Source organism: Crassostrea angulata, chromosome 7 (assembly GCF_025612915.1).
Source record: "Crassostrea angulata isolate pt1a10 chromosome 7, ASM2561291v2, whole genome shotgun sequence".
NCBI lineage: Eukaryota > Metazoa > Mollusca > Bivalvia > Ostreida > Ostreidae > Magallana > Magallana angulata.
Window position 1 is genome coordinate 20,881,707 of NC_069117.1, and position 24,537 is coordinate 20,906,243.

Genomic DNA, 24,537 nt, shown 5'->3' on the forward strand with positions numbered 1-24,537 from the left:
AGAATGCCTCACATATTCCCGTAATGTATCAGAAAATTGCAGAATCCCCCCAAAAGTTTGGATTTTGGAGAAAATTAATGAAGATGCATTGAAAATAACAGTCAAATTAATTGTAATAAACCATTTTGAGACTGACTGTAAATACCTTTCATCTAAAAATTTAATCCATATATTGTAAAAATTCAACACTTTTTCAACAACGTACACGTATTTTCTTTGCTACAGAGACAATACACGGAACGCATTCTATCGTAAAACCGGGTCCGTAGGACATAAATATATTCATCATTTTAACGATAAACTTTCCATATATAATATCTTCTCTCTCCTATATAAGAAATATATTGTAAATTTTATGCATGAAATCAAAAATATTTTTTTTTGCCATTACGAAGACAAAAGTAAGTACTAAGTAGATATGTATATTTGTTATTTTATAATTTCTCTCACCAGAAATCATATATATATATATATATAAAGCACAAAGAAAATCACCTTGTTGGAGCTCCACCTCCGCCCCGGCCAGGGCTTGAATTCACGACCTCTGGAACCCATATTCCTAGCAGTGAGCGGCCACCGCACTAACCACTGGGCCCTCTAGGCAAGACAAAAAACTTGCTTTCGATGACGAAGGGAACCTAGCGCGCAGGTCGCTCACTACACGGTTGTTTGAGATACAGGTGGAATGCAGTTAAACGACAATTTGAGAGGATCGGGACGATACACATTGCATAGATATATACATATAATAAGCACATTGCAATAACTCTCAAATTGACATATACCATAGTGAATGATAAAGATATACATAAAGCACAAAGAAATTCACCTTGTTGGAGCTCTCACCTCCACAGTAGTATAGATAATGAATCCTTCAGTAAAAACAAATGTAAAAACTGGGCTGCGGAGATTAAGAAGATGTTATCAAGTATTGGGCTTATGAACTTTTGGGAAAATCAGTTTTTTGAAAAGCCAGAAATTATTTTAACAGTCGCCAAGCAACGTAATTTTGATAATTTTAAACAGTCTCTACTAGCTGATATAAATGCCTCTTCCAAATGTACAATCTATAAATATTTAGTTGATCATTGTACCTTGCAGTCATATATAACAAAAAGAATTCATTTATAATATATGAAACTTATATGTAAATTTAAGATTGTCATCTCATTGTCTTACCGTCGAAACTGGTAGACACAGCAATATTCCATTAGAAAGACGTTTATGTCCTTTATGTACTTTAGATATAGAAGATGAATATTATTTTATATCGAAATGTCCTTTTTACTGTAACTTAAGAGGAAAATTCCTTTTAAAAGAAGTTTTATTATATTAAATCATCTGTCTTTAAAGTAATTCTACTATTGTCAACACAAAATGTAAAGGATTTGCACATTTGTGATCAGAAAACTTCATGTATAAACTTGTGTTTTTCAAATGACCCGTTTATATGTATTGTAACGTGTGAATATTAATTGTATATGTCTGTTGACCAATAAACAATACAATACAATAATCTGTGTGTTCTCAATTGCCTCTGTAACAACCGTTGATAATACAACGCCTAATTCCATGATTTATTACATTAACAGTTGACTTTGCCAACGGCTAATGATATATCGCCACTTATTGAAGGTCCACCAATATGCAATTCCAGAGAAATAAAAGTCAGTTGGTGATTAATTTTATAAACTTAATAATTATTGTTATATAATCATCTATTGTCATTTTCCTGATTATTTCAAACCAAATTTGGTTAAACAATTAAGTCACATCCCTCCCTCCTTGGGGTCTGAACTTGATTTAATTAGAATTAATCAAGTACATGGCGCTTTCAGACAACAAGGAATATGTTTTGCATGAATTATCTAATCAATCACATCATTGATTACATCAGTAATTGGAGTTATGGATTATTTTAGTTGTAAAATATTATGGCATAAAGAATGAAATATTAATAATTTTATAATTGATTTTATAAACTTATTAATTATTGTTATATAATCATCTATTGTCATTTTCCTGATTATTTCAAACCAAATTTGGTTAAACAATAAAGTCACAAAAGTGGAAGAGTGCAACATACCTATTTGTTATGTGATGTTTTACTGTACAAAGATGAAGGGCTCAGGTGGTTCAATTTCGAGCAGATAGATGTTAATTATTTCATGAATATGCGTGGAATAATGCTATATGCAGTAATGGTCTATTTTGAAAATTATCAATTATGGATAAATGATTTATAAGAATCTAAACAATGAGTATAAATTAACAGCTGATGACATTAGGAAGCTGAGTGTAAGGTTCACAGATATAAAATAATTAAATAAATTCAATGAGCCTTTGATGTCCTAAACATAAAAACCCAGATAATTGCACATTTTTTTTGAAATATATTTACATTCCAAATATTTTTTGCATGTAAAGTCTGTGAAAAGATACTGCAGTTATTATAGCATTGAATCATGATTTTTTGAAGTATACACTCTCATAACTGCAGCAGTGTGTGCATACAAATTGAGTAACGCGCGTTAGCTTGTTATGAAAATTTGTATGCACACACCGCTGCAGTTATGAGAGTGAATACGTCAAAAAATCATGATTTAATGCTTATATTTACATTTTTTAACTTCTCGCCTTGTCTGCAAATGCGATTCATACCTTAAAATTCCTATCTTATCCTAAGGGTAAGTTAATATTAATGGAAGAGCCACAGTAACAGCCACAAGCGTGAACTTTGATTTTCGCTTGTGACGTTGCAGTTTACAGCGTTTAACGTTTGTGACGTTATAACAAAAACTCGTCAATTTGACCTTTGACTACTGGTTGCATTTAGAGGCATTTGAAGATCACAGAATTTAATGGAAAAACACAGTAGAATGTAAATATATCACATATGCATACAGGACAAGAAGTTAAAAAATGTAATTATAAGCATTAAATCATTATTTTTTGAAAGATATAGTTTCATAACTGCAGCGGTGTGTGCATACAAACTTTCATAACGCGCTAGCGCGCGTTACTCAATTTGTATGCACACACCGCAGCAGTTATGAAACTATATCTTAAAAAAAAATGATTCAATGCTTAAATAACACTGTCTCTTTGAAATCACACATAGAGTTCGAAAAGTGTCAATCACTGACTGAATAGGTACTGTGAGAAAATATCATAAAACAGATGTTGAATTTTAAATGTAAAGTCCATAATAAAAGTTATTATTGACCAGTGAATTTTGCACGGTGATAGTCATAATCATGCAAAATGTTTTCGGAAACAACCTTTAAAAGTCTGATCGACTGGGTACAATAGGCTCTGAGAATAATGTGGTATAACTATGACCTATAACTATGACTGCATGCTTGTTTATGAAATATATTTTACTGATTTTCTTTGTGCTTTACTAGTTCTCCAAAATTTTAATCTTTGAAAATATAAGCAACCCATGGAAATTTTTAAAAGATAATTTTCAACAAATACATGATTATTATATCATTCGATATATAGAATTATTAAAGAATTCAAATACATAGAAGATGAATTTAAGTGTGCAAATCGATGTGAAGTGAATTTCAAAGGTTCTATGGCTTACATGAACATTATGGCACCATGTACTATTGTATAAATGTATTTGTGCCAACTAGGCAACGGATAGACAATATCTACAATATCTCCGTCACATGCTTCTATATTTTGTAATATATAAAGGGGGATCGGTTCTGTCCTCAAGCACCTGTGGACGATTTCAGTTGTAAACTACATGAACAATTTAAGCTGATAGGTATCTATTTTTTTTTTTAAAACAAACGACACGAAATTGATATAGCATTGTTAAGTAAAAATTGATAAAGAGGTGATTGTGATATACATATATACGTATTCATGAGCGACTGGTAAACCTTTGAATTTTTTGCTGTACTTATAGGTATTTTCCTGTTAATAAGTACCAATTTTAAGTGGGAATTCAAATTCATCTTTTAATTAAACGAATTTATAATAAATACAAATTTATTCACAAGATCATTTCCGGATAAGGGATAAGGGAAATTTAAATAAGGAAGATAAACAATCATTCATCATGATCAAGTTTTGAGAACACAGGGAGTTTCGTAGGGTAAACATTTGAGGCAGGGGAAAATGCTTGCACCATTTCTTTTAGCTGTATCCTTTATCTGCGTTTCCTGTTACAGGCCGGTAGTCTTGGTCCATGGGATGTTTGGATCTGCTCCCAGTGAATTCGGAAAAACTTTCGAAAACTGGATTAAAAGTGTAAGTATCTAGGCCCTATATCGTTTGACAATTCGATGCATCGCTTGTTATTTTAGAGGTTTTGGTAAAAACGAACAATTTTGATTAATTGTATTACGAAATGACTGATTAATAAGAATACAACTAACGTCCGTTATCCCTAAAAGGAGTATGGTCACGATGTTGGCCAAATTCTAATTTTCTGATATTAATATTTACAATGCTTTATATCTGAGAGTCATTCATGGAGTTATGAGAAAGATACTGAGCTCACAATTCTTTGTAATGTAAACAATGCTCGTGCCCTGTAATTGTTTACATATCAATATAAACCAGTTAAAAATATTTTTAAGCTGATTTATCTATCTTTTTATTTACTTTTATCATAGATAAACAGTTCCTAACGTTTAACACATTCATTTTTGGTCTAAAACTGGAATTTTCACATCAACATTCAAAATGTAAACAAACGCTTTGTGTACATAGCAAAGAATTTTAAGCTCTGTAACTAGCTAATAACTCAACGAATGACACTTAAATTTTGATTGACTATAAGAAATGCCTTACTGAAGCATGGTAAACATTAAAATCATAAAAATAATTTTTGACCAAAATCGTGACCATGCCCCTTTTATAGTAATGGATGAGAATAGATATATGAAAAAAAAATAGTATCATATTCAAACATGTTGAAATTATTTGTGATAATCTGATCAACATTAAAGAACAAGAAAGTTTCCAATCTGAAAAATAAAAAATCTAGATTCGCCCACGTATAAAACTGCATGTATTTGGTGATACACGCGAACAGAGTTACAGATTTTGTTTCAAACAAAAAGAATAATGATATGAAAAATTGAATATTATTATATAAACTTTATATAAACATAAACATGTATAGTGTCACCGTGGCTTAAAGAATATATATGTTAAATATAACACATTGTATATATAACTCAAACACTTTCCTTATTGTGGACAGCTGTCAATTGGACAGGAAAACCGATGATTAAAATCAAAATGATTTCCTTAAATTGAATCCCTTTTCATTTCATCCAATTTGTTGTAAATCTATTCAGAACAAGGATCGATATATGCATGTTTCCTGAAAATTTTGTTTACTGTCTTTCATCGATATTTTTATTGGAAAAATTGAGACTGTATATTAAAGTGACTTTTTTTTATTACAGGAACATAATGGCACTATAATCTATGCTATTCGAATGTTTGAGAAGCTGTGCAGCCTACGTCCAATGTGGTACCAGATAGGAAAAATCAATGAACAAGTACGGGAAATCATGAGGGGACACCCAGAAGGGGTCCACTTTGTTTGCTATTCGCAAGGTACTTGCTATGCTCTATGTTTGGTTGACTCATTTAACTCGATAAAATTTTGAATCAAACAGAAAAGACTGACATATTTGATTTTTATTAATAAAAGTATGCATATGACTACTCGTTACATGTATGTATACTTTCATTTTCGGATTGAAATATGTCGTAAGAACATTACACAAACGTTAAATACATTTACTTTCTAATAAAAAAAATTAAAATTAAAATTATGTTATTTATTACTTTCTTTAGGAGGCTTGCTGTGTCGTGGAATCGTTTCCTCAATGAATCACAACGTACACAACTTTATTTCCTTGTCTTCTCCCCAGGCAGGACAGTACGGAAGTAAGTACACGTAAAAGTCGCCGTGGCTTCCGTCAACCATACACTTAATTTAAGGTAATCTTACATTTAAAATATTTAGACAAACATTACTGGCATAAACAGTCAGTGATCACATTCATATACACATGTAGTTGCTCAGCATGCATAATTTAAAGAACTTCCGAACGTGCGCAATTGTCTGCTTTCTGCTTGCAATACATATGTATACCAAATGATAGTTTGTCCATCCATTAATGGAAACATATAATTATGTATGGTAGGTTTATGATACAATTTTACCCCAATCACTAATCAATTTATATAATTAAAGATAATGAATATTGAGTGCATGTAACATGTCCTGTTTTAGTAAAAATTATCTTCCTTTCTATTCATGGTAACATTTCATGACGACATTAACGTGTTACATCAACTGTTCAATATTATTTGTAGTTCCAAGAAAATGGGATAGATACATGCCAGCGAACTGTATAAAAACTAACATCTATAAGTGAGTGCTATTATGAGGCTGTTTTCATAATTGATGTGTTCAAATGAATAAAAACCACCTGTTAATTAAATTTATTTCTTGTGAAATTAACATTTCGTTTCGCAAACAGGTTTTTTTATACACATTTTGTCCAAAATCATCTGTCCGTTGCAAATTATTGGAATGGTGAGTAGATTCAAAAGATGCATAGAGTGTTGCTATTTCAATAACTTAAATGAATACATATTTACTGTAATTTATATGTTTTATTTTACCGCTACTAGATCCGCATCACCAAACTCTGTATCGAAACTATTCTGTGTTCCTCTCACATCTTGACGGATCCACGCCTTCGCCAAATATGAGTGGTGTGTTGACACATATTTTGTTTGCGTAAAAATATACATGTAATTAGAAATTGAGCGGTTTTATATATTTTATGGAGTATTAAACATTCTATATTAATCTATAGCAAGCGTCGTTTAGTTATAAATTCAATGGTATTAAACATATAATCCTTTAATTTATTGAGCAGTGTACAGTCATGTACTTTTTCTGTCGTTTAAACAAACCTGTTTTGGTGTAATTCTGTTTCAATCAAACATGTTTTGGAAGGAAAACCCAACAGTTTATTGGTTTGAACCGAATTTTATTCTTAGAGTACAAGAGGAATTTTTTAAAACTCCATCGATTAGTTCTGATTGGAGGCCCGGATGATGATGTTGTGACGCCTTGGCAATCCAGGTAACGACGGATTTAATATGATATATGACCAATTTGACAAGATTTTGTACTTTACATGGTACAATTTTTATTGAAATCGCTAACTATTCAATTCTTTACGTATACTTGTATGAATACAATTGACTTTGCAGTCATTTTAGTTTTTACGACGAAAATGAAAATGTCGTAGAAATGAAGAAACAAAAGGTAAGATAAATTGTAGAAAATTTATCCCAATTTCTTAATGGAAATCTTAAATGTACTCAACTTAACACAAGTTCATAACATTCACTTGACAACTCAATCTTCAGTAAAAAAAATAACCATTAAATTAAACCAACGTTCTTGGGATTTAGAGAGTCCTATTAGAGTTTATATTATATGAAAACCTGTTCTGATCGGTTATACTTTGGTTTTTACAACAAAATGTTTCTGAACATTTCCTTTTGAATTTTCCCATATGCAGTTAATAATGTAAACCATAACCTTTGTGCGTTTATGATATCTTTTTAATTGGTGTATCCAGTTCTTTCAGGATGACAGTTTTGGACTGCAAACGCTCTATAATATGAAAAGGGTCCATATTCATACCTTCCCAGGAGTTGTGCACAAAAAATGGTATGCCAACCGAACAGTTTTCAACTCTGCAATACTCCCCTATCTGACGTAAAAGGCAAATTACGTGAATAATTTGTGTCTGTTTTCTTCATATCGACGTTCATTGAAATAGAAATTGAGTCATCCTTCTTGCTACTGTGCAAATAAAACTCTTTTTTGTATGATTACTAAACTTCTACTGAATAGAGAAGTTCATGAATAGCTATAAAAAGGTTGATAGAGATGGTGAATATTGAGACATGACTGTACAATTGATTAAGTTCCTTTAAATACTGGTGGTGAGATGAATGGACGTTGCAACATTTGGCATGTCTCCGAACAGTCTTCGAGGAAGAAAGATTCGAGAGCACTTGAAGCTAGCAATGGATCGCGTCTGCTCTCGGAACAATCTCAAAAGTTCAAGTATGGAAAGGCAAAGAGTCCTGAAGTGTGTTTTCCAAAACTACATGTGCAATGTATAGAAGAAGTTAATTAAAAACTTATTCACTATGGTTTTTTTTTTCAAAATTGTTTTTGGATATCATCAGGTGCTATATACTCAGACTTGTACAGAAATATTAAGCATTAAATTTCTTTTAGTGTGAGTGTGTCATTTTGGCTTTTCTTCTTGCTCTGCTTGATTGTCTGAGATAAAGGGTGTACAAGAGTTTTCTTACGTTTGATCAATTTTCATTTCAATTTTAATGTGCTGATAATGTTAGCACAATGTTTAAGTCCTCTGTTTTTCTGGTGGTTGAACTACGGTAACGCAGTTTTCAATATTTCATTATGGAGGGGCGAGATAAAAAGATCGCCCAACACTTCAAAAAATCAATACATTTTATTGTGAAATAAATTTAACAAAAAACATCACATAAACTTTTACAACACCAAATATAAGTGATAGAACATTATTCTTTTTACGCATCTTACTTCTATAGAAATGATTAAATGATCCATTTTCTTCTCAAATGAAGCTTTCTAATTTCATCAATTTATTGATAGCATTCATATTTTGAAACAGTAATCTGTATGACATGGGTTCGAAACAAGGTGACAGAGGTTATTTGGTTAATTTTAAAAATATTGTTGTAGGTTTCTGTATTGTTTGTTGTTGTACAATGTCTTTACATTATCGTTTCAGATACATGTATTTTAATATGTAACTTGTGTCTAAATGTTTATTATTTTGAAAATTTAACCTGTGGTTAAATTCTAAATATAAGATACGTTTAAATATGAAAATAATGAGAGTGATGTATAACAGTAAGGATTAATGATTTTTTTGTATCAGATATTATGAGATGAAGGTGAAAATTTTTGTGGTCATATGTTAAACTGATGGATTAACATTTTTCGAGATTTTGTTTTTTAAAATGTTGATGTCTCATAAAACATATTTATACATTCAGTTACATAATGTAATTTAGGTGTAATATATGAAAGTAAAATACTTTCACAGAAACACACATGTTAATGAATGATTTTGGCAATGCAAAATAACAGATTAAATATTTGTTTTTAAAATCACGAAAATGTAGACAGGAGATATGATTTTAATGCAGGTAAAATTTAAAAAGTTCAATCATGTTTTTTTTAAAAATAATCCTAAAGATGAGAAGGAGGCACCAACTCATGCTTTTCTCTTTCGAGGAAATTTCATAAGAAAGTTCATGAGATAGCTTATGCGTTCTAGTCCAGATCCAGATTCTTGAAAGCAAATGCGTTCTAGCCCAAAGTCTTGACATCTACGTAATGTCTCACCGTAAAGCAAGTCAAAACACTGTGACTGGACAAGCCTGGCAAACCTGTAGCCACGGTTGTAGTATCTATCGAGGTCCACAATAACACATTCAGTTGCAAAATCAGATGACCACTTCCCAAACAAAGACCATTTGTGTTCGCCGATCATATCAAGAGCATTTTGTATGGTTACTTCAGGTACATTTCTGTACGCTTCAGACACTACAAGGTTCTTTTTATAAACATCGTGTTTGGTTCCAATGGAAAGAGTCGTTGTCTCAAATTTGACCACTCTAGCAGACGGAAACAAAACATCAGGGAATTTTAATCCTCTTTCTAAATCATAGTGAACAATTTCTACATGATAGGTTTGAAGAAGGTCATGATACAGTTTGATATGCTTTCCATCGGTCAAAGCAATCACAATTGGTGCATTACAATCGTTCCTGCTGTAGGGAAGCTGTTTCCATCTGCCATATTCCTAAATGAAAATCTCTTAAATACGGTATTTCATATTATTACCGGTATATTTGCATATCCATTGTTCTACATTGTTATACATTGCGGTCTGAGCATTTATTATAAATGCAATAGCTAAATTATTTCAAGGTCTAGATCTCGGCTAACACAGGATAAAGTGCAAACATAAGTAATAAACAACGATTATTTAGTGAACATGGCGTTATGAATAGCAGCTGCTCTGCTGACATATTTTCCATGATGCGCTAGCGCGCATCATGGAATATGCCAGCAGAGCAATTGCAATTTATAACGCCAAGTTCACTAAATAACGTTGTTTTTTTTCTTAAATAATCCTTCAGACAAAACATACTTGTTTGTATACTCTCAAACGTACCTTTTTAAAACAGCGTCGAGGCGTATTCAAAAATTCATTCATCTGAAAAGTCATACAAAATTATGAAAATATTAATACAATGCAAATGCAATTAGAACTCAATGTCATTTGAAGCATACTTAATATATAGCACAGCATGTCTGCTACTAAAATGCGATTAATCGTCAACGTGTCTCCTTAAAAAGGTTGCTTTATAGTACCAAACCTTTATCTAAGTTACAATAATTATACATATAAGTGTTTACCTTCTTATATGGGATCGATTCTAATACTGAGTTACCCCCTTGTTCACTCGTATCTTTCACGTAGATATCTAGATTTTCAATTGATTTTTTTCTTTCGATTCTCAAAAACTCGTCTAACAGTGTTGTCAACAGTCCAAAAACCTCTTCTTCACTCAGAGTTGAGAAAGGCCGTGTTAATTTTCTCATACTGCCCGCTGTCAAAAGTAGTTCCCAATCAACTACGAGAGCATCGTGGAAACTGAAAGGCATGTAAAGGTTAAACGTGATCACGTCACCAGGTCTTATTGTTCTCAAAGAGTGGAGCTGAGAATAATCTGCACGATTCCTAAAAAGTAATTCGTATGGCAAAAACCCAGAAAAACAAATTCCAATACCCACCAAAAACATACATTTTGCAGACAAAAGCATTGACAGTAATTGCCATGATAAATTGATCACCCATACTTTGAAACAATCTGAACAAAATGCATGATCTTTCCATGTGTAGTAAAAGATGAAAATCTTAAGGGCTGTAAAAATTATCGCTATCGCAAAGGTACATCCGAGCCACTTTCCGAGGTAACGTGACATAAAAACAAACGCTTCATGCAACTTGGGATAATTTTTCAAAACCTCTTGAACCTTGCTTATCAATGTAAAAAGCATTTTCCATAGAGTTTTAAGTAACGTTTTGAACCAGGTTGGTGTATTGACAAAGATCCTATTTATCAATCCATCTGTGGCTTCTCTGATTTGCATTGATACCCTTTGCTCGGTTACACACAAATTAGCCAGATGTTCACAGTTGTTCAAAAAGAGATTGTATTTTTCACTTCGTGCTTTTTGTAGTAGACCCAATGCATTTTTCACAATTTCATGCGGATTTGGAGGATGTTGACCTTTATTCTTATGAATTACAAGAAATATATCCAAGTCATCATAGAGGTCGTGAAAGTTCATTTGACTTTCACGGACAATCGCCTTTTGTTGGGATTTTAGATATGACGACAATGACTTTCCATTTGAGCCAAATTCCACAAGTTTTATATACTGTCCAACATGATTAACTTCTGTCACAATTGCATGATGAAAATAGAGGTATCCAAAATGCATGTGTTCCGTGCCTGAAACGAGTTTTCTCAAGAAAGGCTTGATGAAGTTTATCCTTCCAAACTCTATGTGATCACCTCTGTGAAGTTGTCGAAGGTCAACAACCGGCTGTCTTTGAACACAGGATGAACACGACATAACTCTCGCTGTAAAACATAAAAAAAGAAATAATAATAATAATAATAATAATAATAATAATAATAATAATAATAATAATAATAATAATAATTATTATTATTATTATTATTTTATGATGAACTTTAAACTACATATGAAACTGCTTTGTTGCAACCACTATTGAAATAAAACCATTATTGAAATAAATTATTTCGATAGTGGTTGAGAATGTATTTTATTAGAAGAATGACTTTGCAACCACTTTTGAAATAAAACCTCTATTGAAATAAATTATTTAAATATATTAGTTTGGGATGTATTTCATTACAAGAATCACTTTGCAACCACTATTGAAATACAACTACTATCGAAGAAATTATCTCAATAATAGTTGGGGATGCATTTCATTATAACTTTACTTTTCATTTTCAATTTTGAAGAATAATGTTTAATTTATTTTTTCAATCGTAGACGAGAATGAACTTTTTATAAATATTACTTTGTAATCACTATTGTAACACGTTTGGAAAGAAAGAAGTTGTACATCATTTTTGCAAACTACATGTATATGAATTTGGTATAAATAACCGAGACTAAAAAAATATGGTATAATGTTACGATTTTCACGGGTGTGCAGAAATAATTAGCAAATTCTCGCAGATTAACATGCATATAAAATTGTTTTTATCTAATGAACAATTTCAAATTCACAATAAAGGTATTAAAGACTTATATTTTGCAATAATAATAATTGAGACTATGAATTTAACGTACTTATCTTAGGATTTTCACTGTTTGCAGAAATAACAAATTCTCGCAGATAAACTTTAACAATTATTTTCATATTCTTTCATTTACCTATTTCATTCTAAAGATCATGTTCTATGGAAATTAAAAATTATTTGTACAAAAATGAATACTTTGGAAATTGCCAGAACTTCCATTCAAGCCCTCTGTACATTAAAAAATCATTTACAGATACATGTTATTCAGTACTAATTAAGACAAATTATTTCAGTAGTGGTTGGGGTGTTCTCCATTACGACCACTATTTAAATATATCATTTCAATAGTGGTCGGTGATGAATTTTATTACGACCACTATTGAAATAAATTACTTCAGTAGTGGTTGGATATGAAGTTTATGACGAGATATAATTTGCAACCACTGTTAAAATACAAATACCGTCTAAAATATTCTATAACATATTTCATTATAATTATCTTTATTGAAATATCGAAATGATGGTTATAGATGACTGTATTCCATAATAAGAATAACTGTGCAGTGTTCGGAATAAATTTCATTTCACAAATCACATTAAATTATGATAAATTTATTTTCGAATAGGTCGTGGATATATTTCATTATAAGTATCAAATTGCAAATAATAATTCAATTTCATATATATATATATATATATATATATATATATATATATATATATATATATATATATATATATATATATATATATATATCAGTATTGAGAGAAATTCTTTAAATAGTGGATGAGGATACATTTAATTAATAGAATCACTTAGCAACCTGACTATCTATTACAACCACTGTTGAAATAAATGTTTTCAATAGTGGTTAAAGATGCATTTTATTACAACCATTATTGAATAAAATATTTCAATAGTGGTAGGGATGCATGTCATTTTTATGCCTATTATTCCGTCTGCGTATAACACTCTCAGTTTCAGATGACAGGTGGTATGGGAAATATGCCCATGTAACAGACGGAATAATAGACATAAAAATGAAATGTTTCATCAACCACTATTGAAATACTTTATTTCAATAGTGGTTGAAATGAAACGTATCCCTCATCACTATTGAAATAATTTATTTAAGAAGTGATTGAAATGAAACGCACCCTTAACCACTATTGAAATAATATATTTCAATAGTGGTCGTAATGAAGTACACCCCAACCACTATTGAAATGATTTATCTCTATAGTGATATTTATAATACTATTTATCAATAAATAATTATTCAATATACAGGGGGTTCGAATAGAAGTTCTGGCAATTTACAAGATGTTCACTCTTGTGCAAATAATTTATAATATTCAAAGAACATGATATGTCTTTAGAAAAAGAAAGGTACAGCAAAAAATATAAATTTTCAAAATAATATTTATAAACAAATTCATTCTAAGCTACGATTGAAAAATAAATTTAATAGTAGTTGTACTTCAACAGTGACTGTAAATTGATTCTTCAAATGAAATACATTCCCAAACACTATTTAAATAATTATTTTAACAGTGGTTATATTTCGATAGTGGTTGCAAAGTGATTCTTCAAATGAAATACATCCCTAACCAGTATTGAAACAATTTATTTCAATAGTGGTTTTATTTCAATAGTGGTTGCACAGTGATTCTTCAAATGAATTACATCCCTAACCACTATTCAAATAATTTATTTCAATAGTGGTTGCAACACTGCTTCCAGAACCAGAACATAGTCAGAATTTTGAAAATTTATTAAACAAGAGATCATAAGAGACACAATGATCACATAAATAGTACTCTCTTTTGGCCTAGATATATTGCAATGCCTTAAAAATATATCTATTTTTAATCCAATGAAATGATCATTATTTACAAATTATTGAAATGAATTATTTTCCATCTTCTTTGCACTACCCAGCTACTTGTTCGATTGAGAAAAAAAAACCAATGAAACTTTTTTTTTTACTTTATTTAATTATTTTAACATTAACTTTTAACTTTTAATTTTAACATTTGCTTGCTTGCTTTCATATAAATCTGTGAAGATTAAGCTTCCTTTTCGTATTCAAAGAAGGGTTCTTTTCTATTTCTGGAACCCATTCTCCTAGCAGTGAGCGGCCACTCACGACCTCTGGAACCCATTCTCCAAGCAGTGAGCGGCCACCGCGCTACCCACTCGGCCATCTAGGCAAGACAAAAATCATTCTTTCGATGACGAACGGAACCTAGCGCGCTGGCCGCACAGCACTACACAGTCGCTTGAGATACAGGTGGAATACAGTTAAACGACAATTTGAGAGGATCGGAACGATACACATTGCATAGATACACACATATATAATAAGCACAAACAATGCAATAACTCTCATATTGACATATACCTGCCCATAGTGAATGATGTAGATATAGATAAAGCACAAGGAATTTCACTTTATATATATATATATATATATATATATATATATATATATATATATATATATATATATATATATATATATATATATATATATATATATATCAGGCTTGGGGCGAATTACATTGTAAAGTAATGCATTACATTACCATTACTTCATGAATTTGGGCATTAAATTACCATTAGCATTACTTGATTTTCTTGAAGTAATGCATTACATTACCATTACATGAGTAAAGTAATGCATTACCATTACCATTACTTTATTTTAAAAAAGTAAAGCTAATAAAGGGTTTTTGCAAATGTTTCAAATATAAAACACTCTTTAACATATCTACAGGTTCATGTTCAGTATCAGGTTCAAATTCAATGACTATATATACAATAGTCATTCTTTATTTGCTCAATATATAATAATCTTGTGGCATTATTACATAAGTAAAAAGATATCTATAGACATTTGGCATGATACAATGTCAGATATGATATAGAGACACAGAATTCGTGCATAATAGAAAACAATTTATGGAATAATGTTGCGGTTATTAAAAGGCTAAATAGAGATATTTCCCCAGATAACACAAATCTTTATAATTTTGGACACTTAATTGTATTAATTTATAGACAGAGGGTTTTTCCCAGTTACATTTCTTAATATATTTTAATCAGATTTCTTTATGCTGAGGACACTTTAAGACAAAAGATTACTGTTGCACTTTATAATCAAAGTTTCAAAGGTTTTATCTTTTAACTGCATCCTATCAGTTTGAAAATCTTCCCAGCTATACTGAATAAACATTCTACAGGTGCAGTGGAAGCCGGGACTTGTTTGACAATCTTTATAGGATATATTAAGTGAAAAAATAGAGAAAATACATGAATCTTGTATGTTCTATCAGTCCAAACTAATGTACTTAATATACATTTACAACAGAGAGAGAGAGAGAGAGAGAGAGAGAGAGAGAGAGAGAGAGAGAGAGAGGGAGAGAGAGAGATGGTAAAATTATTTTCAAATGGGTTATACATGTAATATTGGAAATGATTTTGATTTTCATCATGGATGGACAGTGCATTCATTTTGCCCTTAAAGGTGCATGTCTGTCCCCTATTCTATTGGGACATGGCATAGGGAAGGGGATTGGGGTGTTTATCACTTCTTATAACAATAGATTGTTTCGATACTTAAGTTATCCTGGGGGCATAGTGTGTTGTTGACACATCTTTATTGAAGTGCAAACTAATTAGAGTAAATTGTTTAAATGATTTAAAACTCTTAAAAAGAACACTTATAAAAATGTTATGAAACTGTGTTGTTATATCTAGTAATATGAATAATTTAAAAATGAAATTTTATAAATCTTTTTTAATACAACTAAAACATTTTTATTTTAAGAATTATTTCTTTCTTCTTTATAATAAAGTTAATCAAATTCAATTTCAGCTATTCATTTATTCATCACATTTTTTAAAGTGAATATGTATAAATAAGCGTAGTAATGCAAAGTAATGCCATGTAATGCCAGCATTACACTAAATTTTGGAAAGTTATGAATTACATTACCATTACTTGTAATGCTTATTTTGTGGCATTACACATTACTAGCATTACTTTGAAAACATGTAATGCATTGCAATGCATTACCATTACATTTAGCATCACCCCAAGCCTGATATATATATATATATCAGGCTTGGAGTAATGCTAAATGTAATGGTATATACATATTATATACATAATGTATATATATATTAAAACACAATAAAATCCACAGTGGTCGGCGAGTTATAGATAAAAATCAAATAAGAAAACACAAAAAAAGTTCAATATAGCTTAAGCGCTTTCATTTTAAAAATCTTCATTATATAGCTTCTGAAGATTTTAAAATGAAAGCGCTTAAGCTTTATTGAACGCTTTTCGTGTTTTCTTATCTAATTTTTATCTATCTATCTATCTCTCTCTCTCTCTCTCTCTCTCTCTCTCTCTCTCTCTCTCTCTCTCTCTCTCTCTCTCTCTCTATATATAATTTCTCGCCGTATTTGCTCCCTTTTATAATAAATTCACACATAGTAAAGCAACTAGCATTCGGCTTTGAAAGAATGCTTTGCGTGTATTCTTAAAGTTAGACCCCATTCCTACCTCTATTTGACCGAAAAGGTGAATAATATGACTAACTGGAATTAATGATAATTAAGCATTGAATCATTATTTTTTGAAAGATATAGTCTCATAACTGCAGCAGTGTGTGCATACAAATTGTGTAACGCGCGCTAGCGCGTTATAAAAATTTGTATGCAAACACCGCTGCAGTTATGAGACTATATCTTTAAAAAAAATAATGATTTAATGCTTATATTTACATTTGTTTAACTTCTTGCCTTGTCTGCAAATGTGATTTACACGTCAAAATTTCCGTTTTATCCTAAGGGTAAGTTCAAATTAATGGAAGAGCCACTGTAACAGCCAAAAGCGTGAACTTTGAATCTCGCTTGTGACGTTTCATTTTACAGCGTTCAACGTTTGTGACGTCTTAATAAAACTAGTCATTCTAACCTTTGAGTACTCTGTGTGTGTTACGGTCTTATAACTGCAGTGTCTTTTCACACACTTTACATACAAAAAATATTTGGAATGTAAATATTTAAGCATTGAATCATTATTTTTTGAAAGATATAGTCTCATTACTGCAGCGGTGTGCGCATACAAATTGAGTAACGCGCGCTAGTGCGTTATGAAAATTTGTATGCACACACCGCTGCAGTTATGAGACTATATCTTTCAAACAATATTGATTTAATGCTTATATTTACATTTTTTTAACTTCTTGCCTTGTCTGCAAATGTGATTTACACGTCAAAATTTCTGTTTTATCCTAAGGGTAAGTTCAAATTAATGGAAGAGCCACTGTAACAGCCACAAGCGTGAACTTTGATTCTCGTTTGTGACGTTGCATTTTACAGCGTTCAACGTTTGTGACGTCATAATAAAACTAGTCATTCTAACCTTTGAGTACCCTGTGTGTGTTACGGTCTTGTAACTGCAGTGTATTTTCACACACTTTACATGCAAAAAATATTTGGAATGTAAATATAACCATATATATGTACCATATATGTATACTTCCTCCAAATACAGCAACCATGTTCATCAAAATAATAATGCAAAGGACGTTTTTAAATCAATAATTGACTCTTTAAAGGATCAATTTCTGACCTCAAGGAGTTCTGTGCGGTATTTACCGTTAACAGTTATAACAATGCTTAATATGTAAAAAAAAATATTAAACGTAGTTTTTTGTCTGAAGTCGAAGTTTTGAATGGATATTGTCACTTTGCTTTCAATATCGGAAGAATTTTGCTCCATAGGATCTACTCGTTAGACTATTCATACATTCATTAAGCATTAAGAACGAGGTCAATGTTAAACACTTTATGCAAATAGTACGTTATAAAAATAGACATTTTAAAGTTTCTGAACAATAATAGAATCGAAAGTACAAAAATGTACATGTATGATATTCGTATGCTAAAACTTCACTATTTCGAATTTCAAAAATATCATAGTGGAATGATAATCTACTTCAGAATATGCTGTTTCATATTTCTGAAAACGGTTGATTTCTAACCCTTGTCCGAGCCATAACCTTAACCTAATTATGATCAGTTTCATTTCAATAAAAACAAAAATCAAAATTACAATATGAATTTATGCCCTCGTTCAAAAGGTTTTAGTTTTAAAAAGTGAAGTGTCAAAGAACTTGATTGATAACTACTTACTTTAACATTAAAAATAAGGACTCTATGTCGTTGTACAGTAAGGCAAGATCAACTGCGCATATGCACTGTGCAGTAACTTTAAACATTTGTGACGCAAATGTTTAATTTGATCGGCAGCTTAAAAGTCAATACATTGTATTTGTTCACTGGAACAAATCAAGTCCCGTTTTCGGAACTCGATTGTTCTATTTTCGTAATCCAAAGAAAAATATTTGGCATTCATCCTTACAAGTCTAGTTTACACATCTCGATGTCGTAATGCTCAGTGAAATCCTTTTAATAATAATTCATAAAACAATTATTCCTTTTAAAGGAATGATCGGCATGAAATACCATTGGTCAACTCTGTTAATATAATATACGCTACATGCAGTAAAAAATATATAACACCGTTTTTATGATTTCCGAAATGGAAAGGCATAAATGAACTTTACATTTAGTAGACGAATCATACTTCTGACTAATATTCTTACGCATATGTGAAAAAAAATGTGATTTGAATCTTTATGAATAAAATCCTAAATGTTTTATTTTCGGGGTAAAATGATAAGAGTAACGTTTATAGTAATCTATGTTTAATTATAGATTTAAATAAGGTTGTCATTGCATAGTAAATAAAATAGTGCAAGGCGCAATGCGTGCGCAAATAGTTAAATTTGCCGGATCACAAAAATAGAGCTAGTGTGCCGGATAATTATGCCTGTGCAAAGGTGGCATTTTTGCACCTGCTTAAGATGCAGTTTTGGAAAAATCCATGTATACCAAATGATAGACCATTGTCTAGAGAGTATATAACCACTTTTGTTTTTAGTGTGTTTCACCTGACAGGTGGGATATTTACCTTAAAATATTAATATCCCATCGGAAAATGATAATTCCCATAGGAGAATTGATTCTCCTACAGGAAATATTGACAATCCTATAGGATTTTTAAAAAGTCCTATAGGAATTATATTTCCTATAGGAGAATGGTATTTCCTGTAGGAATTAGATTCAGACATGTAGTTTTCCTATAGGATATTTAGTTTTCCTATCGGATTTTATCAAATCCCATCGGAATTGAAATTCCTATAGGAAGTTTTTGTATTCCGATAGGAAATTTCAAATTATTTATAGGAATATTGTTTTTCCTAGGCGAAAAATTATTTTCCTATAGGAATTTATTTTTGAAATGTAAATATCTCACCTGACAGGTGAGATACAATGATAAAAAAGGTGGTTGTTAATTCTTTAAGCAATGGTCTTTATCATATGGCATATTTGAATTTTTCGATATATGCAGCTTAAGCGGGTGCAAAAATGCCACCTTGACACTGGCATAATTATCCGGCACAGTGTTTATTGTTCTTTCTTTAAATATAAATATACAAACAAAAACAATGATTTTAGTTTTCATGTTCTATTATATAGCAATGCATTTGCATCATAGCTAGAATCTGACTGAATTTAAGGAAGAAGGAATCATTTGTTGAGTATTATGAGGTGATAATTTTGGTCGGGGCGTGATCAAATCCAATGAAGCCCGAAGGGATTTTTGATAGATTTAATCACGCCCCGACCGAAATTATCACCTCATAATATTCAAAGAATGAATCCTTATTACTTATATTTATATAGTTTTCAGCAATTGCACGATTAAATATGTGAATAGAAATAAGCTAACTCCACTTGCGTCCCAATTATACGTCATTTGAAATCATTGGACTGTATAGTACGAAATCGATACGTAATGATATCACAGGCAAAGACACGGAAAATGTAAATAGTATAGCTTAAACTTTCCTAATTCTAGAGCAATACCGCTATACAGACTTCGAAATAGATTATATAGAAAAACGAATACTACCAAGTTCTAAATAAAAATATACATGTATATATGAGCGTACATACGTCGGGCTATGGTATTAATAGTATTGAGATTTTTAATTTTATACTTTACTAGACTTTGACCCGTGCGTGCACGGGTTGACATTGCATATGATATCGGACATTTACAAAATAGATACATCAACTCACCGTACCTATTGTTAACATTTACATAACCAAGATTTAAGCCATTAATATTGCTATTAATTCCACTACACTTTGCTTAGTTAGAATCTAACTAAGCAAAGTGTAGTGGAATTAAAATAGAATAATCTAACTCTGTCTCGGGACGGCCATCGCCACAGTTAAAATGCCTCCCATATACCCGTAATGTACCAAAAACATTTCAAAATCGCCCCGAAACGATTTTGGAGAAAATTGATGAAGCTGCATTGAAAAGAGTTAGAGTTATCTCCCGTATTTCCTTTGATGAACAGAATATGTGATAAATTCTCAATGAAAATTTAATTTATTTGTGATATCGTTTGTGAGTTTATCAATGTAAATGTGATATTGTGGAAACATAAACTAAAGAGCCTCCTGTGATTTAGCGTGAATGTAATGCGCATGCGCAAGATCGTAAAATATAAAGAAAAAACCCAGGTGATTTCCGGATTTTTAAAATAAATTTTCGTTGATTATTATTTAGAGAAGTTTGATAGAGAAAAAATAAAAACACAAATTGGTAATCTTCAAGTACCAATTATGTTTAAAATATATATATCAAAATACAGAAATTTTCCGATTTCTCTGTATCAAAGCCCAAAAATTTGAATCTATTATTTCAATATAGTAGAATAGATATTTCTTTCATGTAAACTGCAAAATTGATTGATACATGTAAGTTCGTCGTTTAGCATATTTATTTATAAAAACTTTTATGGCATCCTATCTTATTCTATCGCACTCCATTTTTTATCTTCCTTTGACTCCGGGGATTCAATGTATAAATAGTCTTCAAAATAATTATATCAGAGTAGCTCAATATTTAATCGTACGATGGCTTTAAATTATATAAATATAAATAATAAGGAATCATTCTTTTAATATTATAAGGTGATATAAGGAAACCACTGTTTTGAATGTAAACACACTGTCATTGTTTGATAAATATATTGAAATGAAGAATACCAAATACTCTCTGCAGGTAATTTTCCTCATGTTTCACATACATAATTAAATTCGCTATCCTACCAACATATGTATTAACGGGACTTGGACACGATTTTACCTGAAATTTTCAAATTTTATTTTTCCATTTTCAATGTTAATACTGATAAATATAGAAGTTATAATGCTATGTCAAGTTCATAATTCTTTGTTCTGTAAACAAAGCTCTAATATTGTCATTTTTTACATATGTGTTGTATTGGTGTAAGTTTCAATCAAATTGTAAACAACTATAAGACTCGAACTTTGTTCACATAACATTCAATACTTACCTCTGTATCTCGCTTGTAACTTGACTTTAACATTCAATATTTTGGTCAATCATTTAAAATGCACCAATGAACCATTTTATACATAAAAAATAAATATAATTTTTTTGATCTCAAATCGTGTCCAAGTCCCTTTAAACAATGACAAAGTGTTTACATTCAAAACAGTGGCTTCCTTATATTATCGATAAATAAACAACTAGAACCCGGTTACTCTATAATGCTAGTACATTTTGAGTCTGTAAAAATTGCCATTAAAGATTATACATAGATAATTAAAATTTACAATACCAATACATTCATTGTCATTTCCCAACAACAATAATATCTTTTTGGCGTTCCTTCCTTTCTGAATACAACTTAGTGGATTTTTTCTATATATTTACGCGGAAAAATCCTTGGGGCTTTATTGGATTTTATCACGCCCCGGCCGAAATTATCACCTCATAATACTCAAATTGGACGATTTCATTCATAATTAGTCCGAAATACATGCATCTTACGTTTTCCTGGCTTTTTTTTTAACGATTTTGATATTTACTTGTCAGGAAAACGACGACAAAACGACGTTTTTCCTGGCAAGTAGAGATTTGTATTACATGAAAAAAATCATATTATTTTTTAGTCATATGTATTTAGCTTAATCAAACAAAAGCTATGTACATGTATATGCCATTTTAACTTAATAGTAAAATTAGATCTTCAAAGACAAAAAGCACTGATACATGTAGATGAGCATTGTTTTTACTTACCAAAGTGGGTAAATATTAATTTTCCAAATACCTTCTCTCGGATTTAATCCAATTTCAGAGTATTAAGTTTTGTAATGTATCTAAACCCATTTTATTTATATATCCTGATAACACTCAAAATTATTTCCGTTTAGACTGTATGTGCTTCTTATGGCAAGATTCTTCCTGTTGTGTTTTCTGGCAAGTAAATATTAAAATCGTTAAAAAAAAAGCCAGGAAAACGTCAGACATTATGTACCTATTTAATAGCTATGAGGACCACAGGGACCAAGCCCGTTTTAACATTAATTTCAATGTAACCATGGTTACATTGAAATTAATGTTAAAACGGGCTTGGCCCCTGTGATGAGGACGATAGCAAGTTTATTGTCCCCGAAATATATAGTTGCTGTCGGGGGGGGGGGGGGGGGTGGGCAATAAACTTGCTATCGTCCGAATAGTCAGTAAATATGTATATTATTATACGGAAGAAAAATTTATTTGTCTTGATGATAAACAAATTAGAGTTACCGGACTTTGAACATTTTTTAGCATCGAGACTGTTAACGAACTTTGAAAAAATATGTATTGATTTACTTAAATAAATCAATACAAATTGCAGATCACGGAGGGAGTAAATTAGTAACAGCAGGAACAGCTGTTTTATAAAATCGGTTTAAGCTGGTTATCACATAGACTGCCGAGATGAGATCGATGAGCTTGAAACTATAATCCATGAAAAAAACCTCTTGAAATGTTGCTTTTAACAATAAAATCAACTTTGTTGTTGAATAATTGTAAAACATAGGGCTTTGACAACATGTATGAAATATAATTTTTAACCGATAACGTAGAAATCACTGTTTGGGAAATAATTATGTAAATTACATGTAAATTCATACGCAGTGATTAGTTGTTGCTCTTAGAGGGATTTAAAGATCACAAAATTTAATGGAAAAACACAGTACATGTAGAATGTAAATATAGTGAGACAAATTCACAACAAATAGGTAAGGGCAATTAGTGAATAAATATATGACCTGTCCTAAAACTTTTAAACTGATACTTAAACTTAACCTTTTCCAGCACGCACATTCGAAATTTATGCATTAAATTCGTCGTGGAAGCCGATTACTTTCCTCAGATAGATAGTAAAATTTGAACCACTGACAACTTGTGATACCTGGTTCAAATTTTTACCTACTTTACCATCCGAAACATTTGGATTATTAGCATCTAGGCCTTCAAATGCACGAGTACATGTGAGAATACTTATCCAGGTTTGATTGAAATAAGATAAGTGTTTATTTATATATGGCCATTAAAAGACAACTGCTCCTAAAGCTTAACCTCCACCATGATGCAACAGTTATGGCTTACATTCAGTGTCCAAGAAGTTGTAGAAGTTAGAATCATTAAAAGGTTATCTATTTGAATAGCTTCTACACGTTCATCGGATGACAACGCCGAAAATAACACAATCCCTCATCACTACCACTAGTGCCATCCTTCCCTTGCCTCAATTTTTCTAGGACAGACTGCAACAATAGTCCATTTTAATTTTTCTTTCGTTTTTATATAACACATATCATTCGCTGCACGTAAAAAAAATTGCTTTCCAAAATGCTTTGTACCGGTGTTTTAATAAACATATTACGTGTATCCATCTTCATGATCATAAAAACTTTTTCATGAAAATTTTAACATGCAGAAGCTGTCTGTCGAAATTTTACTGATAACTACCAGTTTTGCAGCTAGGGACAATCAAAAATAATTTTACAATGTAAACAGAATA

General features: G+C 31.0%; 2 protein-coding genes across 4 annotated transcripts; one reads left to right on the forward strand and one right to left on the reverse strand.

Annotated features, from left to right (window-relative positions):
- The first annotated feature begins 4,068 nt into the window (after positions 1-4,068).
- On the forward strand, positions 4,069-8,322 carry LOC128157463 (lysosomal thioesterase PPT2-A-like). 2 transcript variants are annotated; one of them, XM_052820020.1, is made up of 9 exons: positions 4,069-4,269; positions 5,439-5,592; positions 5,836-5,928; positions 6,361-6,418; positions 6,528-6,583; positions 6,682-6,765; positions 7,057-7,141; positions 7,273-7,327; positions 7,647-8,322. In XM_052820020.1, exons 1-9 carry the CDS (start codon positions 4,138-4,140, stop codon positions 7,788-7,790), a joined length of 861 nt encoding a protein of 286 aa, XP_052675980.1. In that variant the 5' UTR covers positions 4,069-4,137; the 3' UTR covers positions 7,791-8,322. The 2 variants fall into 2 exon arrangements, with proteins under 2 accessions (XP_052675980.1, XP_052675981.1); XM_052820021.1 differs by having other exon boundaries at positions 7,656-8,322.
- Positions 8,323-8,543: 221 nt separating this feature from the next.
- LOC128157462 (uncharacterized) lies at positions 8,544-18,771 on the reverse strand. Of its 2 annotated transcripts, XM_052820018.1 has the most exons (5): positions 18,707-18,763; positions 11,728-11,796; positions 10,562-10,875; positions 10,317-10,358; positions 8,544-9,941 (listed from the first exon to the last, which is right to left on the reverse strand). In XM_052820018.1, the coding sequence occupies exons 2-5, from the start codon at positions 11,786-11,788 to the stop codon at positions 9,351-9,353; spliced, it is 1,008 nt and encodes a 335-aa protein (XP_052675978.1). In that variant the 5' UTR covers positions 11,789-11,796; positions 18,707-18,763; the 3' UTR covers positions 8,544-9,350. The 2 variants fall into 2 exon arrangements, with proteins under 2 accessions (XP_052675978.1, XP_052675977.1); XM_052820017.1 differs by having other exon boundaries at positions 10,562-11,796; positions 18,707-18,771.
- Between the last annotated feature and the right edge of the window lie 5,766 nt (positions 18,772-24,537).

What these genes read in the sequence shown, in the direction of transcription:
- LOC128157463 (XM_052820020.1), top strand. Translation starts at nt 4,138, where the DNA reads ATGCTTGCACCATTTCTTTTAGCTGTATCCTTTATCTGCGTTTCCTGT. An exon ending in ATAAAAACTAACATCTATAA is followed by an intron (nt 6,419 to 6,527) that starts GTGAGTGCTATT and finishes TTTCGCAAACAG; the next exon opens with GTTTTTTTATACACATTTTG. An exon ending in GCCTTCGCCAAATATGAGTG is followed by an intron (nt 6,766 to 7,056) that starts GTGTGTTGACAC and finishes TTTTATTCTTAG; the next exon opens with AGTACAAGAGGAATTTTTTA.
- LOC128157462 (XM_052820017.1), bottom strand. Translation starts at nt 11,788, where the DNA reads ATGTCGTGTTCATCCTGTGTTCAAAGACAGCCGGTTGTTGACCTTCGA. An exon ending in AATCGATCCCATATAAGAAG is followed by an intron (nt 10,359 to 10,561) that starts GTAAACACTTAT and finishes ATGACTTTTCAG; the next exon opens with ATGAATGAATTTTTGAATAC. An exon ending in CTCGACGCTGTTTTAAAAAG is followed by an intron (nt 9,942 to 10,316) that starts GTACGTTTGAGA and finishes ATTTTCATTTAG; the next exon opens with GAATATGGCAGATGGAAACA.